At 34.8% G+C, this 20812-nt stretch overlaps 1 protein-coding gene across 9 annotated transcripts in view; it reads left to right on the forward strand.

Annotated features, from left to right (window-relative positions):
* Positions 1–20812, forward strand: part of ADGRL3 (adhesion G protein-coupled receptor L3) — a 730953-nt gene that overhangs the window by 608587 nt on the left and 101554 nt on the right. For all 9 annotated transcript variants that reach the window (XM_072940759.1, XM_072940764.1, XM_072940768.1 and 6 more), the window contains 4 exons: positions 5829–6012; positions 6969–7091; positions 15845–16053; positions 16750–16926. In XM_072940759.1, coding sequence (XP_072796860.1) covers positions 5829–6012; positions 6969–7091; positions 15845–16053; positions 16750–16926 — 693 coding nt within the window. The remainder of the gene's footprint in view (positions 1–5828; positions 6013–6968; positions 7092–15844; positions 16054–16749; positions 16927–20812) is intronic.

A 20812-nucleotide genomic window follows, 5' to 3' on the forward strand; every position in this document is an offset into this window, starting at 1 on the left:
TTTAAATTTATCTTCTAATAGGAAATAATTGCTCTTAACTTTCTAATGGTCTACCTAATGATAATTTACATGTTTATAATTTTTTGCATTATTGTAACAAAAGACTTTAAAAAATAATGAATGAACTTAATAATTTAAGAACTTAAGACCTAAACATGTAACTGCTTTGCTTAGATATCTCTAATGGCTGTACATTTTCTAAACAATAAAGCCTAAACTTCTATCATACTGAAGACCTTCTAAGATCTGACTTCTGCTTACCATTTCTTTTGTTATATTCATCTTATAAATTATATTTTCATGCATCATACATTGTTCTCACTGCAGCCTAACACATTCCCTGCCTTAGTACCTTTTTTTTTATCATCAACTTGCTTATTATGTCCCTCAGCCTCAAATTTCCTTATCATAGTTAAAGAAAGTTTATTCATCTTTTAGTGTCCAACTCAAATCCAAACACCTTCTGGGATCTTTTCTTGATCCTCCTCAGCTAGAATGCATTATCTTTTGTCCCATGTGACATGCTTACCTTCTGTTTTGGAGTGTAGGCGAATTGAGAGAATACTCCATGTTTCCTTCTTTTCCCCAGCCTCACCCAACAGTAACTTCCCTTGTTCTTTGCATATCATACGTATTTAATAAAACCTCACTGAGTTACATTGAAAGTGCACTTTGGCACATTTGAAAACATTTTAGAAAGGTTTTTGTAGAATATAGTTTTCATTCATAATGGTCTGCATTCACTACAAACTACAGTAACCTGTGGTTCTACTTTCCTCCCTAAGTCCCTATTATTCACCCTGCCTTCCTTCCAAACCATGGTAATATCTGAGCACTCAGAAGACTTCTTGGGAGATAAGTCAAAAAGTTATAGAACTAAAAGATTTTTTTAAATTTTTTTTATTGAGGTATAGAAGATGTTTTCAGTTCCCTATTGTATTCATGATTTGATAGTAAAAGTAGGTTATTTTTGCTTAATGAGCATTTACTGAGTACCCAAAATGTCTCAAGACACTAAAATTTACCCTGGAAAAACAAAAATGAGCATGATCTCTCCCCTGAGAAAATCATAATCTAGTGAGAAAGCCAGACCCAAATACAGATAACTCTCTTAAAATTAACTAAGTACTAAAATGGGAGCCCATTGTGACAGTGAATCTCTGAAATGATAATGATTTAGATAATGTTGACTGGTTAATAAGTTTTTTTCATAGATAATCTTTGCTCTTATAAAACCAGAAAAAATTTTTTCTGCTGGTGTGAAAATGGAGAAAATTCACTTAAGTGTGAATCTTCACTGGATGTCAATCATTCAGCAAAGAGTTGTTGAACACTAAGCAGAGTTTTCGGCACTTACAAATGAGACAGAGTCATCACCCTCATGAAGCTTACCTTTTCTTGAGTGAGAGCTCTGTAATAGTCATGTAGGTAAATAAATATCTGAGAGATACTTTATATAATGATAGCTAATACAAAGAGAACAAAACAGATAATGGATTTTCTCCCTGGAAAAGCTGATAATGGATTGAGCAGTAGATCCTGAACTACAACCGGAATGAGATCCTGGTTAAAAAGCTTGCCAAAAAGATTCCCGGTGATTCTGCTTACTTAGTTTAAGATTTACTGCTCACCTGGGTGAGATGTGCCATTGATATGTTTCTCACCATTGATCCATTTATGTATTCTTGCTGAGGAATCCTAGCTATTTCATAAATACATTCTCCTGGAAGAATGACAGAAGTTGTTATTGGAAGGATATATAGCTGGTTTTCTCCAAAATTTTTCACAGTAGTTTTAACAAATAACTAACTCTTCCCTTTTGAAACATACAAAGTGTGATTGTACAGTTTATAACATATTTGAACACACATAGTCCAAGTATATGCTCTGAGTAAAATTAGTCGAATGAATATGCTTAAAATCTGAATTTAACAATAAGAAGTCCAATAATATTGTGTAATGCAAATATATGTTCAGAAGGTTATGGTATGTCCCTAATCCTGGTATGAATCTATGTGATTTTTCACACTTCCTAACTTATATTTGATTTTTAGAAAGTTGAAAGTTACTTTAGAATCTAGTCTGTAAATTGTAAACTGTAAAATGAGAAGAGTAATATCTAATAATAGAATGTCCCTAACTATCCTTGAATTGAAACATGATGCAATTTATTTTCTTCTGTAGTTCACTGTTTTTGATTGGTTTGAAAATGCCAGTTTGTCCAAAGGCACACTTAAATTTAGTGGCAGAACTAGAATGTGAATTTCCAGGGCCCATCTCCTATTCAAGTTTCTAGCATTTTAAAAACGATAATGGAGCGAATTAACATTTAGTTTCTGGTGAAGATATTGTTGATTAAATTAACTCTCAAAATTTTAGATTATTTCAGTCTATACATGTTAAAACCATTAGATGTTTTGTTTTTGTTTTTGTTTTCCTTCCTGGATTGAGGCATTGTGGTGAGAATACAATTTTTTTTAAGATGAATCAGGAGCAATCTTATTTTCTTTCAACTTTAGAAAATAAGTTTTAGGTCAGAAAAAGGATTTATAGCAGAAAAGAGAAATCAGTGAGAGCTGTTGGACATTAAAATGATGTCCCAGTACCTCACTTTAATCCATTGTACATTTCCTGTCAACTTTGGTTCTAAGTATAGTTAAGCACATTTCTTTGTAATCAAATAAAATGAAAATCAACCTGTTTTTAAAGAGATGTTGTTGCACTAACAAAAGAAATGCAAATAACTAGTTTGACCAAAAAAACCCAAAAAACTTTATTGCCACATGTCATCATTTATAGGTAAAATGTATAGTCATACATGTATAGCGAAAATGAAATATAGATATTCTTTTACCATTGAAGAATTGTGACTATTTTATTGGCCTTCATTGAACTGGTAACAGGGACATAACAATCTTTGGAAAGCTTACACAAATTCTATTAATTTTAAAGCTGTTATGATTGACCTAATTGTGCTGTCTTGCTAGTAGAAAACTGGTTAGTTCCAGCGTCTAGAAAACACATTACGAACTATTTAATACCTGTTTCTCTCATTCGTCAATAGTAGTTTAGTTATGTAACAGGTCTGTATATGAAGATTGCATTCCCGAAGAGTTATTCTTTCCAGATCTCACTTCAGTGTGAGTATTTTGCAATTGTCAGGTATGACTTGTGCTCCATTCAATGAAGACCTCTCTTCTTCCCACACTGGACTTTAATATCCAGTGAAAGTAAAGACAAGATTGCACCTTAAGCACTTCTTATGAGCCAAGCAACCTTATGAAATGATTATATTATCATCTCCAATTTACAGATGAATACAAAGAAGTAACTTGCCCAAAAGCACACAACTAGGAAAGCAGCAGAATCCAGTTACAAACTCAGCAGATGTAGTTGCAAACCCCACATTAATTTTAGCCTAGAGAATTCTGTCTCTCACTGCTTGTGTTGACATCTCCTTTCATTTATACTTAGGCAATCATAACAGGTGCTGTTTTAAGAATAAATAAATATTAGATTTGTGACTTAAACCACCCAGGTTTTAGGGCCAAAATTTAAGTCTGTGGTTTCGGCAGTTAACTTGGAAATCATTTGGACTTTTTTTTTTTTTTTTAAGTATAGTTGATTTGCAATGTTGTCTTAGTTTCTGGTGTACAGCAAAGACATTCAGTTGTACATATATATATTCTTTTTCATAGTTTTTACATTATAGTTTATTACATGATACTGAATATAGTTCTCTGTGATATACAACTTTGTCGTTTATCTATTTTGTATATAGTAGTTTGTATCTGTTAATCCCAAACTCCTAATTTATCCCTACCCCTATTTGGGCTTTAATAGAAAACTTCTCCAAAGACTGTCTTATTTGGGAAGATGTAGTTGTTAAAATGTACTTAAAAAGTATAACTATGAAAAAAATTGCATCTTACACATTTTCAGTTGCAAAACTAAGATAATAATTGGTGTATTTGATTTATGTGCTGTCAACTTAATGACACTGTATTTTAGCTAAAGCAGACTGTTGTACATAGCTTCCTATTGACAACATTCTCAGAGTTGACCATAGTTACTTCTTTCTCTTTTTTCTTTTCTTTTTTTCTCCTTTTGCATTTTTAAAGAAATTAAAAGCAATAAAGGGCAGAACAGAAATATTGCATTATCCTCAATAAATTTTCCCAGAGGTAAGATTTAAATTAATCAGTGGAAGATTATTCACTAATGTTAAAAGGCTGCTCCTTAAAAAACAGGCATAATTTCTGTTGCATATAGGATTTTCAGAGCATTTCTAATGAATTCAGAGGATCATCTAATCCCAGAAAGAACAGTTCTTTGCAGTCAAGAGGTCTGTGTTCTCTGTTTGACTTTAGAAAATACCTAAACTGTTTTTTCTTTCTTTCTTTTTCTATCTGGCACTTCTTTTTTTGGCATATCCTGTTGGCATTACCCCTATGGAGAACTTCCTGGAAAGCCGATTATATTGTTGTGATCCAGAAATGCTTTTGTCTGGCTTCTAGGTCATGCTTTAAACCCAGAACAAATGACAGAGCTAAGCATCCTATGTGAAAATGCCCAGTCATTAAACTCATGAAAGAATTTATTTTTAAATGATGCAAAGTACTCAAGTTGCAAGTAGGACTATTTTACAGAAAAGTCCAGTGATGTTGAATTTTGGCCAGAACTTGGAATAGCTGGGAAAAATATCAAGAAAAACAGCTTTTATCAAAAGGCAAATTAGTTTTTGAAGCTGGTGTTAATTGGCAGCCAAGGTGTTTCATTATGGAGCTGAATTTTTAACAGTTGTTACTTGGTTACTATGAAAACACCAGCCAGAAGAAAACACTGCAGTGTAATGGCTCTCCCAGCTCCTCTGCCAACGTGTCAATAATGTGAGTCCTGTTTTGAAACACCTGTGTGCTGCCTAGAAAGTGCCTGTGTTGGCTGTTTCTTCTATTTTATTTCTGGATTAGGTGCGTATTTCATAATCAACAGGTTCAAGGATGATCACTTTCAAACTGCAGGCATTGTGTTTTTTTGTTTTGCAATTCTGTATGTTTGAGTGAAACCTTAAGAAGACCCTATTGGAAGAGCTGTCTTTTCCTGTAACCTAGAGCATCAAGTTAACCACAGGAAATATATACATTGTAACTAGAGAGATGATTCTTTTGAATGATGCAAGGAGAAATGTGATGTTTTATCCCTACGTGTAAGTGTACCTACTGCTGATTTTTTTTTTTAAGGAAAAATACCTGAGGGCCACAGGTAGCAAGTTCCAACAGGTAGTTGTTCCAACTTGATATTTTCCCCATTCTGACATTTTACTAGCTGGCTAAAAAAAATTGGTTTGCTCAGTGAGTCCTCAACCTATAAGCAACAAATTCTTATATTATCCTGTCTGTAGTCATCTTTTTGATTTCTGTGTTCAGCATCTAGTTTTATGGTGAGGTATAAAAAAATCATTTTTTGTGGTGATGTGATAAAATTGTTGGTTTAAATTACTTGCCAACGGTTCCCTAGCCAAATCATTTAATTATGTGATTATAGTCTTATTGAAGCCTTTGCTGTTGATTTTAAGAAGCAAGCATCGCTCTATTTGTTGTCCTTCAAAACAGAAGCAGGTTTTTCCATTGCCTTGCAAAGTCTCAGCTAGGGTTTTACAGAACAAAATAATGAATGCTTCCACTGCAGCATGTCACAGGGGAGGCTGGGACAATACTGAATTCATGCACACCGCTGATCCTTGCTTGCTGGGCAACATGTACACCTGGATTTCTGACAGCTCTGTGGGCTCACTAGAGACCTCTGTCATTCTGTTCATCCTCTTGTAGGCAATGGTCGAGACAGTTAACAACCTTCTCCAGCCACAAGCCTCGAATGCGTGGAGAGACCTGACTACAAGTGATCAACTACGTGCAGCCACCATGTTGCTTGACACTGTGGAAGAAAGTGCTTTTGTGCTGGCTGATAACCTTTTGAAGACTGACATCGTCAGGGAGAACACAGATAATATTCGTAAGTGGCCTTTGTTATACAGAAGGGCCAGAGAGGTACAAGAAAAAAGTATCATCTTGTACAACAGAAGAGGGAAAAGAAAAAAGTGTCATCTATGGTGGGCCAGATATTATGCACTGATACTTTGTTTCAGCAGAGATAGGTTATTATTTTTCTATAATTAGGGGGCTATCACCTGTCATTGGCTTAGAAGTATCCTCATAATCATGTATGTATCCTTCTTAAGATTTTCCAATATTGGATATATTAGCCTGAGGTCACTTACAGTAAGGTCCATTTATTTATTTTTTTCTTTAGTTTATAATGTATATATGTATTTTATGTGTATATATGTATGTTTATGTTTAGTAGTATTCAAAATCTTATCCTCATGGGTCACTTCAATTATAAGAATGTCTCTTAATTATAAACTATAAAGAATTCAGTCATTTAAGTGAAGGTGATAAAACAATTTTTGGTAATTGTGTTATTGGCTCATAAAGACTAAATCTATTTTTAGTGTATCTAAGGATGTAGCTGACAGTTTTATTTCAGAAGATTTTATAAAGCTATTTCAAACTAATTAGATTTAAAGATAGATCAGTATTGATATAATAGTATAGCTCTAGATTATAAAAGGATTTTCACTTAATTCATAAAATAAATATAACATTTTGGAAGTAAACTTACAGTCAGTGACAAACTATAAGGATTTGAGCTTGAGTTTTAAATTCTAGGCTTTATAATTGTTATTTTTATATTCTTATTTACCTGATTTTAATAGCTTTTATTTCCTTTATTTAAAAAAATTAAAATACTAAAAAAAAACCCTCTAAATAAAAGGCTGAACTATTATAAAGTATTGCAGATGGAACATTAATTCCAGTGTTTAGATTTCAGAAATATTTCATTAATTAGATTATTTTAACTTTGTCATGTTTCTCAATGAGCACTGATTATCTCTCTTCCATTAACAGAATTGGAAGTTGCAAGGCTGAGCACAGAAGGAAACTTAGAAGACCTAAAGTTTCCAGAGAACATGGGCCATGGAAGCACTATCCAGCTTTCTGCAAATACCCTGAAACAAAACGGCCGAAACGGTAGGTTAGCGTTTATTTATTAAGCTTGATAAAATTGCACTTGCTGTGAATTCCTTGCGTCTTGGCTTAGAATTTTAGATCTGCTACCTAGAAACTCTCCTCCTCTCACTCCACTATTCTCTTTCTTCTCCTCCCCCCTCCCCTTTCTTATCTCCTGCACCAATACTGCAATATTTGCTCTACAGAATCCTCAGTTAGGTTTGGAAATTATCCTGTCACTTTTCAGTTGTAGAAAACTGCTAGAAACTTAAATGTGAGGGAAATTAATAAACAACAAAATCCAGATTTCTGACTTTTTTCCTTAAAAAGAATAACTCTCACTGAGTTGACAGATATACTTTCTAAAATTTTTAAGGGAAATTTTACTTGTAGTTTTAAAATTGTATGTTTTTTACGTTATTCATTATTCTTTTAGAGGGTGTTTTTATGCTTTTCCTTTGCAAAGTATATAGGACATGTAACTGTAAGGAGATGGTTTTGGGGAATGGAATTGGCAGATAAAGGTCAACTTAGTACTAGGTTATATTTACTAAATATCATTAAAATTAAATAAATAATCTCATAAAGTCTCAATCCTCACTAATATTAAATTTTTTTAAAACATGTATTTTGCTAAGGAAGTGAGAGCCTTTAACCTGTTAGGTGATAGGAAAATGACCTCAGGTTGCAGCAACCAACTCAAAGCAGTTGTTTCATATTACAAACTGAATAGTCTGGAAAAAAGAAGAGCCTGTTAAATAATGTCAAGAAAAACAACAATTATGTTTGTTGCCAGCAGAGCAAAGTTTTTTTTTTCACAATTGTTGGAAATCTTATAAGACTGAACTTATTGTTATGTTGCTTATTTGAATTTCGAGGTAGACAGTAAGATTTTCTGTAGAGCAAAATCAGATTCCTGCAGTAGCTTCCTAAATGGTTTCCCTTCTTTGACTCTTGCCCCCAAACAGTATATCCAGTTGACAAAAGGTTCTTCCTGAAACATAAATTTGACCAGTTCCCCTTCAGTTACACTTACAATGAAATCACATGGCTTAACAGTTCTTCCACATGCTACCTGGTCCCCTACCCTCCTGCCTTATCTGCTCCACTTCACATCAGTCTTTAACGTGTTCTCTGTGATCCAGGGAGCCTAGTCTTGATTCTTTATTTTTTAAATTGATACATAATTGACATAAAACATTATATAGTTTCAGGTGTACAGCATAATTATTTGATATTTGTGTTTATTGTGAAATGATCACCACAGTAAGTCTAGTTAACATCCATCACCTCACATTGTTACAATTTCTCTTTCTTATGAGGAGAACTTTTAAGATCTACTCGCTTATCAGCTGCCGAAATAGAAAATTAACTATACTCACCACACCATACATTACATCCTTATGACTTATGTGTTTTATCAGTGTAACTTTTTCCATTTTACCCTCTCAACCCATTTTGCCTACACCATTCCTCACCTCTAGCAACCAGCAGTCTGTTTTCTGTATTAGTTTGTTTGTTTTTAAGATTCCACATATAAGTGAGATCATACAATAAATGTCTATCTCTGTCTGACTTATTTCACTTAGCATAATGTCCTCAAGGTTCATCCATGTTGTAGCAAATGACAAAATTTCCCTTTTTGTGGCTGAATAATATTCCACTTTCCATTTGTATATATGTATATGTAATTATATATATAACATTTTCTTTATCCACTCATCCATCAATGGATACTTAGGTTGTTTGTATTTCTTGGCTATTGTAAATAATTTTGCACTGGACATGGGAGTGCATAGATCTTTTTCCAGCTGGCATATTTGTTTGCTTCAGATAAGTGCCCAGATAAATTGTTGGATCATATGGTAGTTCTGTTTTAAATTTTTTGAAGAATCTCTATACTGTTTTCCATAATGGCTGCATCAATTATATTTTCACCAACAGTACACAAGGGATCCCTAATTTAGTCTTAATTCTCTTCCTCGAATACACAAGTGTTCCTCCATAGATATTTTATATTTTTTCTTCTGGAGTGCAATTTTTACATTTCTTTTATAGAAGCTTCTCTGTCATTCACTGCTCAGTGTAAATCTTTCAACTTTAGGCAAGATTTTCCCTATCTCCCCAGAGGTAGATTCTCTTTCCCAGTCACTCTTTTCCCATTAGCCATCTTATGCCAATGCTACCTCATAGCATCTATTTACTTACCATTATATAAAATTATAACATATGCACCCAATATAGGAGCACCTAAATACATAAAACAATTACTAACAGAGATAAAGGGGGATATTGATGGGAATACAATCATAGTTGGAGATTTTAACACCGCATTAACATCACTAGGCCGATCTTTCAGACAGAAAATAAATAAGGCAACAGAGAAACTAAAAAGAATTAGATTTGGTGGATATTTTCAGAGCATTACACCCCCCAAAAATAGGATATACATTCTTTTCAAGTGCACATGGAACATTTTCTAGGATTGATCTTGTAATTGGGCACAAAAGAAACCTCAACAATTTTAAGAAGATAGAAATTATTTCAAGCATCTTTACTGACCACAATGCCATGAAACTAGAAATCAACAACAGAGAAACAAAGGAGAAAAAAAGGAAAACATGGAGATTAAACAATATGCTATTAAAAAACCAATGGGTCAATGAGGAAATCAAAGCTGAAATTTAAAAATACCTTGAGACAAATGAATATGAAAGCACAGCCACACAAAATTTATGGGACACAGCAAAGGTAGTGCTAAGAGGGAAGTTTATAGCGATACAGGCCTTCCTCAAAAAAGAACAATCTCAAATAAACAATTTAACCCACCAACTAAAAGAACTAGAAAAAGACGAACAAAAAACCCCAAAAGGCAGCGGAAGGAAGGAAACTATAAAGATCAGGGAGGAAATAAATAAAATAGAGATTTAAAAAACCATAGAAAAAATCAATCAACCCAAAAGCTGCTTTTTTGAAAAAGTAAATAAAATCGACAAACCTCTGGCCAAACTCACAAAGAAGAAAAAAGAGAGAGCACAAATTAGCAAAATAAGAAAGGAAAATGGAGAAATTACAACAAACAAAATAGAAATACAGAATATCATACGAGAATATTATGAAAAACTATATGGAGCCAAACTGGATAACCTAGAGGAGATGGACAAGTTTCTGGAAACATACAGGCCACTAAGACTGAATCTAGAAGAAACTGACCACTTGAACAAACAGGTCACTAGAAATGAAATCGAAATAGCAATAAAAAAAAAAAAACCTCTCTACAAATAAAAGTTCAGGACCAGATGGCTTCACTGGGGAACTCTACCAAACATACAAAGAAGAACTCATACCAGTCCTTCTCAGACTCTTCCAGAAGATTGAAAGGAGGGAATACTCCCACACTCATTCTATGAAGCCACCATCACCCTGATACCAAAATCAGGCAAAGACACTACAAAAAAAGAGAATTATAGGCCAATATCACTGATGAACATAGACGCCAAAATCCTCACCAAAATATTAGCAAATAGAATCCAACAACGCATAAAAAAGATAATACATCATGACCAAGTGGGGTTCATCCCAGGGACATAAGGGTGGTTCAACATAGGCAAATCAATGTATGTAATACATCATATCAACAAGAGAAAGGACGAAAACTACATCATCATCTCAATAGATGCAGAAAAAGCATTTGATAAAATTCAACACCCATTTATGATAAAAAACTCTCACCAAAGTGGGTATAGAAGGAACATATCTCAACATAATAAAAGCTATATATGACAAACCTTCAGCCAGCATAGTACTCAATGGTGAAAAACTCAAAAGCTTCCCACTAAAATCTGGGCCAAGATAAGGATGCCCACTATCACCACTCCTATTCAACATAGTCCTGGAAGTCCTAGCCACAGCAATCAGGCAAGAGAGAGAAATAAAAGGGATCCAAATTGGAAAAGAAGAGGTAGAAGTGTCACTATATGCCGACGACATGTTACTATATATAGAAAACCCTAAAAGGTCCACACAAAAACTACTAGAGCTGATCGAAAAATTCAGCGAGGTAGCAGGTTACAAGATTAACGTTCAAAAATCAGTTGTATTTCTTTACACTAACAATGAATCAACAGAAAAAGAAAGTAAAGAAACAATCCCCTTTAAAATAACACCCAAAGTAATAAAATACCTAGGAATAAATCTAACCAAGGAGGTGAAAGAATTATATACAGAAAACTATAAACCGTTGATGAAGGAAATTAAAGAAGATTTTAAAAAATGGAAAGATATCCCATGCTCTTGGATTGGAAGAATCAATATTGTTAAAATGGTCATACTGCCCAAGGCAATCTACAGATTTATGCAATCCCTATCAAATTTCCCAGGACATATTTCACAGAACTAGAACAAATCATAATAAAATTTATATGGAACCATCAAAAACCTAGAATTGCCAAGGCATTACTGAAGAGAAAGAGGCTGGAGGAATAACTCTCCCAGACTTCAGACAATATTATAGAGCCACAGTCATCAAGACAACATGGTATTGGTACAGAAACAGACATATAGACCAATGAAACAGAACAGAGAGCCCAGAAATGAACCCACAAACTTTTGATCAACTAATCTTCGACAAAGGAGGCAAGAATATACAATGGAATAAAGACAGTCTCTTCAGCAAATGGTGTTGGGAAAACTGGATAGCAGCATGTAAAGCAATGAAGCTAGAACACTCCCTTACACCATACACAAAAATCAACTCAAAATAGATCAAAGACTTAAACATAAGACAAGATACAATAAACCTCCTAGAGGAAAACATAGGCAAAACATTATCTGACATACATCTCAAAAATGTTCTCCTAGAACAGTCTACTCAAGCAATAGAAATAAAACCAAGAATAAACAAATGGGACCTAGTGAAACTTACAAGCTTCTGCACAGCAAAGAAAACCATAAGTAAAACAAAAAGACAACCTACGGAATGGGAGAAAATTTTTGCAGATGAAACCAACAAAGGGTTGATCTCCAGAATATATAAGCAGCTCATATGACTTAATAAGAAACAACCAAACAACCCAATCCAAAAATGGGCAAAAGACCTAAACAAGCGATTCTCCAAGGAAGACATACAAATGATCAATAGGCACATGAAAAAATGCTCAATATCACTAATTATCAGGGAAATGCAAGTCAAAACTACAATGAGATATCACCTCACACCAGTCAGAATGGCCATCATTCAAAAATCCAAAAATGACAAATGCTGGAGAGGCTGTGGTGAAAGGGGAACCCTCCTACACTGCTGGTGGGAATTCAGTTTGGTGCAGCCACTGTGGAAAACAATATGGAGATTCCTCAAAAGACTAGTAGGAATAGACTTACCATATGACCCAGGAATTCCACTCCTGGGCATATATCCAGAAGGAACCCTACTTCAGAATGACACCTTCACCCCAGTGTTCATAGCAGCACTATTTACAATAGTCAAGACATGGAGACAGCCTAAATGTCCATCAACAGATGACTGGATAAAGGAGAGGTGGTATATTTATACAATGGAATACTACTGAGCCATAAAAACCGACAACATAACGCCATTTGCAGTAACATGGATGCTCCTAGAGAATGCCATTCTAACTGAAGTAAGCCAGAAAGAGAAAGAAAAATACCATATGAGATCACTCATATGTGGAATCTAAAACAAACAAACAAACAAATCATAAATACAAAACAGAAACAGACTCATAGACATAGAATACAAACTTGTGGTTTCCAAGGGGGCAGAGGGTGGGAAGGGATAGACGGGATTTCAAAAATGTAGCATAGATAAACAAGATTATACTGTATAGCACAGGGAAATATACACAAGATCTTATGGCAGCTCACAGAGAAGAAAAATGTGACAATGAATATATATATGTTCATGTATAACTGAAAAATTGTGCTCTACACTGGAATTTGACACAACATTGTAAAATGATTATAAATCAATAAAAATGTTAAAAAATGAAATAATATTATTTTTATTATTATTACTTATAAGTTGCTTGCTTATTCTCTGACTCTTTCTCTGGGAGGTGATCTCCATGAAAGCAAGGATCGTTTCTAATTAGTTCACTGATATAACCCTCGTGCCTGACACGTGGATGCAATCACTAAGGGTTTATCAAATAAATCTATGAACTTCAAATACAAAGCTAATGAAGATTGAAATATGTCTATATTAGTCGTATTACGTTTGTGCTCATTTTATTTACTAAATTAATATAGTGTGTGTATGTGTTAGGTCACACTTAAGCATGAATTTTGGAGTGAAGAATCTGTAACAATCACATGTGGCCAATTGCACTGGTAAAACAAGGTGGGATGATATGACACTGTCCCACAGGGGAAATTGGTATGAATTATCAGACAATTATAAACTAATTAAAATAAAAGTTGTTACTGTCAGTAAGAAAAATATAGTCATTCCTATGTTTAGCCTTCCAAAAATCAGCTTTTTTGTATTAAATTTAGAGGGAAAGAACTAAAATTAAATGCCATGTTCTAACAGTCAAGAAGCATTTCATGAATTACTATTGTTTACTCAGTGCTATGTTAATAGATGTGAAATAGAAGTTTAAGAATGCTCCTTTCCTTTATGTAGCTCTTACCATAATCTCTTTGCTGGATTCCTGAAAGGATAGTAGATATCTTATAGAATCACTGAGAAGGCTGTAGAACCAGGCCCAGAAAATGTACGAGAGCAAGGAGGCTGACAGCAGCCTGTATCATCACACAGAATCAGTGCTCTGAGGTGTCACTGCTGCCACGAGGGAAGGCTGCTGCTGCTGCTGCTGCTGCTGCACCACCTCCTGCTTCCTTGTGTCACTAGCTCCTCATCCGAAATCTGAGGCTAGTGCATCCAGCTGGGTGCATCTAACTGAGGTGCCCAGAGCAACCTCTTTGCAAGGCAGTCTAGGAAAGCAAGTATATGTCTATTTTGTGTCTATAAATCCCTACCAGTAGGGAATTTCCCTCATGTGGGAGCACAATTTAGACATTGGACAGCTCCCTCCTTCCTCAAAAAATGTATTAAGATTTTTTGTCTTTATTCCCACTTGGCTCTAAGCTTCAAGGACAAGGATTGGGAGTTCCTCATCTTAGTTCCCACTGTGGTCAAGGCAGCGCCTGTCTCTTGGTGAACCGAAATGAATTTATACTGAAAGTAAAACATAGGGCTTGATTTATTTTAAGAAAGGAAATGATAAAATTTTTTTAAAAAAATGCTGAAAGAAAGTTAATTTTTCAGAGGATTTCATGTAAGAGATTGTCATAAGGGGAAAAATAAGCTAGAAGGATGTATGGAGACAGTGACTTTAAGAAAACAGGATAATTGAGTTTTAAGACAGATAAAGATTTTGAATCTTTGTTTTGTTTTAATTGCAATTGCGATATAATTTACATACAATGAAATGCACATTCCTTAAGTGTTTAGCTTGATAAATCTGACAGTTGTACATTCCTCTATGACATCACGTAAAACAAGGTAAAAATCTCTTCTATTACACAGAAAATGTCCCAGTGCCTCTTTCCAGTCTTCTCACCCCCTCTCCCCACCTGATTAAACTACGCTCTTCCCGTTACTATTTCTGTAGATAAATTGTACCTGTTCTTAGACTTTATGTAACTGGAATCATACCGTGTGTACTCTTTTATGTCTGTATTCTTTAGCTCAGCATATTTTTGGGATTCAGTCATTATGCTTCATCTGTCAGTTTGTTCTTTATTGATGCATAGTAATTCAGTTATCTTAGTAAGCCATAATTTATTTATTCACCTATTGATAGATTTTTTTGAGTTGTTTCCAGTTTGGGGCTGAAATGAATAAGGATGTTATAAACACTTTTATACGACTTTTTTCTTGTGGATATCTGTTTTCATGTATCTAGGAAGGGTAATACATTTAACTTTATAAGAAATTGTCGAACATGTTTCCGAAGAGTTGAACCATTTCACAGTCCCACCAGCAATATCAGAGTTCCATTTGTTCCACATTCTTACCAACATTAGTGTGGCTTATCTTTTGTAGTGTAGATTTTAGGCTTCCTAGTGGGTATGTAATAGTATCTCAGTATGATTTTAATTTTTAATTTGCCTAATTCTAATGATCTGATCATTTTTCATGTGTCTTTAGCTTTTTGTATATCTGCTTTTAAAGTGTGTGTTTATGTCTTTTGTCATTTTGGTGTGTTTATTATTTTACTATTGAGTAGCAGAAATGCTTTACATGAGTCATATGCATATATATATTTCCTAGTCTGTGGCTTGCCTATGCATTTTCTTAATGCTACATTTTGATAGACACAAATTTTCAATTTTGATAAAGTTCAGTTTACCATTTTTTTCTTTTATGGTTAGTATTTTTTGGGTCCTGCCCGAGGCATTGTTGCCTTTCCCAAGATCACAAAGATATTCTATACTTTGTTCCAGAGGCTCTGTGGTTCTGATTTCTATGTTTAGGTCTGTGATCCACCCTGAATTAAGTTCTAAATATGGAGTGAAATAGGGAGTGAGGTTCATTTTTTAAATACTGATATATCATTGTTTCAGCATCATTTGACTTTTCTTTCCTCATGAATAACTTGGCAATTTGATTGAAATTAATGTTTGAATTTTGTTGTGAAAGTATATATGTATTATATATAGATTTGATTACAACCTAATTAGAACTACCTAATTTAAGTAGAATATACAAGCTAATCAATTTCTTCCCAATTTACATATACTTATTTTAGGAGAGATCAGAGTGGCCTTTGTCCTGTATAACAACTTGGGTCCTTATTTGTCCACGGAGAATGCCAGCATGAAGTTGGGAACAGAGGCTATGTCCACCAATCATTCTGTTATTGTCAATTCCCCGGTTATTACAGCAGCAATAAACAAAGAGTTTAGTAATAAGGTTTATTTGGCTGATCCTGTGGTGTTCACTGTTAAACATATCAAGGTAAGAAAATGACATTTAAAGTTTTGTTGTCCACATTATCTATATTTGTTATAACATAAGCATGAAGTGTCTGAATTTTCTTTTCTTTTTTCCTTATTATTTGATATAGTAATTCATTATGTAAAAAATTATTAGTGATTTTTTTTCCACAGTAAGGAAGGAGAGTAATTCTTGTATACATATGTACTTAAGGTAAAAACATTTATGGATCTATAAATGTTTCTCTATAATTAAAAATAGCAAGCAATATGTTCAGTGGAAATGGACATGGCTTCACATCTGATATTACAAGTAATTATGTCTTTGTGTGTAGTTATATTTTTGTGTATATGTAAGGATTGTATTGTAAATTGAACAGAGATTTTTAAAACCATCCTTTCAGAAGTTGATTATATAGAATAAGTCTTTACTTTGCAGTATAAATTAATTGATATGACTCTGAGACATTGATACTAGTATTCTTTCAATATTAATTTTTTAAAACAATGAATTCACCTCTAGTCAAGAGGGGTAAACAACAGCATATATTCAAATTTGCTTTGATTTGATGAGCTCCACTTAATATGAAAACACTAGTAGACATTGCCACAAAAGTTGGAACATAGTATGAACTTGTGTTCAATGTAAAGAAAATGCCTACCTAATATACGTGATCATAAGGTAGTTATTGGCTTTATTGATGTCTTTTTCCTGCAGCAGTCTGAGGAAAATTTCAATCCTAACTGTTCATTTTGGAGCTATTCCAAGCGCACAATGACAGGTTATTGGTCAACCCAAGGCTGTCGGCTCCTGATAACAAATAAGACACACACTACCTGCTCTTGTAACCACCTAACCAATTTTGCAGTACTGATGGCACATGTGGAAGTTAAGGTAAGATATATACCACAAAATAAAAATGCCTTAGCATACAGTTAAGACACTAACTGTATGAAGTCCTAACTCTGTCTAACTTGAGACATAATTCTAGTCAAGAACACTCTGGTGTTCAACCCCTATCCTCCTGGATGAGGCAAAGAACTCTTTTTTTCTATTTTCAGTACAGTTTATAAAATTGAAATTTGCTTTTAAATTACAATTTTGCTAACAAAGCTTCCCCTATCTTCCCTGCTTTTACTTTGTATGAATAAATGTCCAAATAAATGACCATATCCTTATGAGCGGGGCAAGATAGGACCCCAGCACCAAAGGCCAGTGTGATGGGGTTAGGAAGCTGGGATCTGGTAGGCTGAAGACTAAGGAGCTTGCATGGGATTAAATACTCTCAAATGAGTCTTGGAGAAATAGCCATTAAGCACAATACACAGAGCATGGTAATACATAGAGCTTGGCAAATTTTAACATAATATAATGGTTCTTTCCATTCAAGAAGACACTATTCTAAGGAAAAATCCAGGTGATAGATTGTTTCCAAAATCAAGTGTGACTAACGTGACTTCACCAGTCTCTTTCCAGTGTGACTGCTTTGTCATAGAAGGCAGGAAAAGGATTTAGATTTCTGATAAATTTAGGAAATAAAAATACAAGGGGCTTATTAACTTGGCTATATAGATTGATAGATGGGTTAGTTACAGGAAATTGTATACTTGTGAATTCTCTTCTTATCTTCCTGATGTCAATAAAAATAGAGGAAGTATCACTATCCAATATATTTTAAAACATGAAAACTGTGGTAAAAGTTTTATCTACCTGGTGTCATTGATCAGTAATTTCATCCAGAATTTTCTTTGACACTGTTGAGTTTTGAGATGATACAGATATCCCAGAGGAAGACCACATTTCCACACCCAGTTAGCAGCTTAGGAGTAAATTACCTTAGCTGTGTCAACACAGTCAAATTTTGGTCTTTAAAGGACTACAAACGCAATTCGATCAGAGCTTCACAAACTGATCAAGCTTAGCGAGATTGGCTGTACTAACAAATGTTACATTTAAACCTGGAATGTGTTAGTATGGCTCCAGGATTCTATCTTTCAGCTTAGGGGATAAATTCAAACATAGAGAAATGGATCATATTTCAAGCAACAACAAAATGTAATTTTTCGCTCAGTTCATTGCTTAACAGCCTCTCCCCAGTCCATTACACAAGAATCTTGACTGTGACCATTATTGTGTGTCAACAAGAGATAAAATAGATGGAAATCAATGTTTTCCTTCAGCAGTCAGTCACAGAGTAAGTATGCCCTGGATTTCTTGTATCACAGTCTCTTGCAGTTGCCTGAGTCAGTCCCATTTTGAGTGCACAACATGATTTTGTCACTGGAAACATGGAAAACAAGCAGAGTGATCATCCCTGGAAGTTCAAAAAGAAACACACTGACCAAACTTACATTAGACTAGTATCTAGAACAGAATGCTAATTTATTCATGCACAGTGAGATGTACAATGGCCAGTTGTAACAGATACTTATGTTTGCTAGTTATCACTTTCTAACTCCACAAGAAAACCCTCTGCCAGAGGTATCACAGATTCCAGCACTCTGGTGAAGCTTCTGGTCCTCATGGACTCACATTTCTAAGGGCAAGGAAAGGGCAGAGAAGGGAACTGCAGTCATAATTGTGATGATTCTTATAACTGAGGCCTACACTGTGATATAGGGACACAGAGGAGGGTCATTGATCTAAGACAAAACTGCTCAGAGGGTTTAGCAAAAAAGGGTCCTGCTCTGAAGAATGCGTAGGGTATATTTAACAAGATAACCCGTGGAAAATGTGCATCAACCACATTCTTGCCACATTTCTTCACTTTTCCTTGGAGTACACCATTCTCTCTTGCTTCTTTCCTTCCTCAGCAGCTGGTCCTTTTTCACTTCTTTTGCTGATTCCTCCTCATTTCCACAATCTCTCATTGTTGCTCTGGCCCTGAGTGTAATCCTAGATGTAGTCTAGACACCATCCATTCTTTCTCTATATGTGATCTCATATAGTCAAATGACTCTAAACATTGTCTCATGATTCCCACATTTCTCTGTTCATGTCTTACCTCCAGGCTCCTAGATGCCACAGCTGGCTTCTAATAAGTGTCACAAATCTAAAACTACACTTCTGGTATTCTCCTGAGTCTTTTCCTTCTGAGTAGATGGTTCCCCTGGCCTTGCAGGTAGTCCAGCCCTAAACCATACACTATCTTTGACTTGTTTCCTGTCACTCATACTGCACACTCAATTCTATAAGCATGTCCTACGAGATCCAGCATCTGACAATTTAGCATCTTCATCGCTATCACCTGAATTCAAGCCCCTATCATCTCTCTTCTGCTCTTTTGTTATAGCCCTTTAATCGGTCTCCCTGCTTTCCTTCTTGTCCTTCCTAAATTTATCCTCAGCATAATTGCCACAGGGATACTGTTAAAATGTGAGTCACTCCTCTGATTCATTCTTAAGAAGCAGTTCCGTAATCTCTTTAAAATGTAAATCAATTACTTCATACCTTTGATCCAACCTGAAAGACTTCTTATCTCAGTAAGAGCAAAATCCCCAATCCTGGCCTCTTCAGCAGCTCTTGACCTCCTCTCACTACTTCTTGCTCACTTGGCTTCAGCCATGCCGGCCTCCTTGCCTTTCCACAAACATACCTGGTGTGCTCTGGTTAGGCCTGAAAGTCTCCCTGCTCTAGCCCCCCAGATAGCCACGTGGTTAAGTTTCTCATCTCCTTTAAGTCTTTGTTCCACTGTCACCTTCTCAAAGAGGCTTTCCCTGTCCCCCCTAACTTTTCAGATTATTCCACCCCCACACAATACTGTGGGGGGAAAGGCAAAACAATCCCTGGCCTCTGTGACTTTATAGTTTATCAACAGAGAGAAGTCTTAAGACTGATTTTTGAATGGAGTGCCGACAGAGGTTTCGTAGCTAGGTCAGTTTAGGCAGATAAAAGAAGGAAAGGGATGCTCCAAGGTGGCAACACCTCTGGTTGACTCCTGCATTTTCTCTGCTTCTTTTGCCTAAGGAAACATTCGATTGTCTTCTCTTTTAGATACAAAAGCAATCATTACAGAAATTCATGTAATGTAATTTTATACCAAACTGATAGTATTTATGGCATTTTTAAGCCTTTCTATTATGGAATTACCTGCAGGTTTATTTGTCTGTTGTTCATTAGAGTGTCAAATACACTACATTCAAACGTCTGTTTCTTCTCTTACCTTAATTCTCTTTGTAAACACCCTTTATAGGAGGAGTATTTTAGTTTACAGGATCATAACTTTCAAACTCATTGGCTAATTAACATTTCTACTGTGGTTCTGTAGAGCATAGTAAGAAATGCTTTAGAAAACAGTCTGACAATTTATATCACCTATAGCTTTTTCCTCTACTCAAATTATGATTCTTTGGGAGATAATTTTTTTTTCAATCTTCCTACTCTATCCTGTCTGTTCAATTTGACATTGATTTTTATTATCTTTAAAAGCTTTCACTATCCATAGTTTGATGCTTTCATCTCTCCTTCTCGCCTTCTTTTCTTTTTTACCTTAGTGTATCCTACTGCCCCCACTCCAACTTTACCCTAGTCCACATATAGGCATTATTTTGCTATTTAATATCATTGTATTTCTTCTTTAATTTAGTGTTGATTTAAAACAATATCCTAAAAATATCCTCCACTGTTTATAAGACTCTTAGTACAAACTAGTTGATGTGTTTATTGATTTATAATCATTTTACAATGTTGTGTCAAATTCCAGTGTTCAGCACAATTTTTCAGTCATTCATGGACATATACACACTCATTGTCACATTTTTTTCTCTCTGACTTATCATAA

The sequence above is a fragment of the Vicugna pacos genome, chromosome 2, assembly GCF_048564905.1.
Source record: "Vicugna pacos chromosome 2, VicPac4, whole genome shotgun sequence".
NCBI classification, from domain to species: Eukaryota; Metazoa; Chordata; class Mammalia; order Artiodactyla; family Camelidae; genus Vicugna; species Vicugna pacos.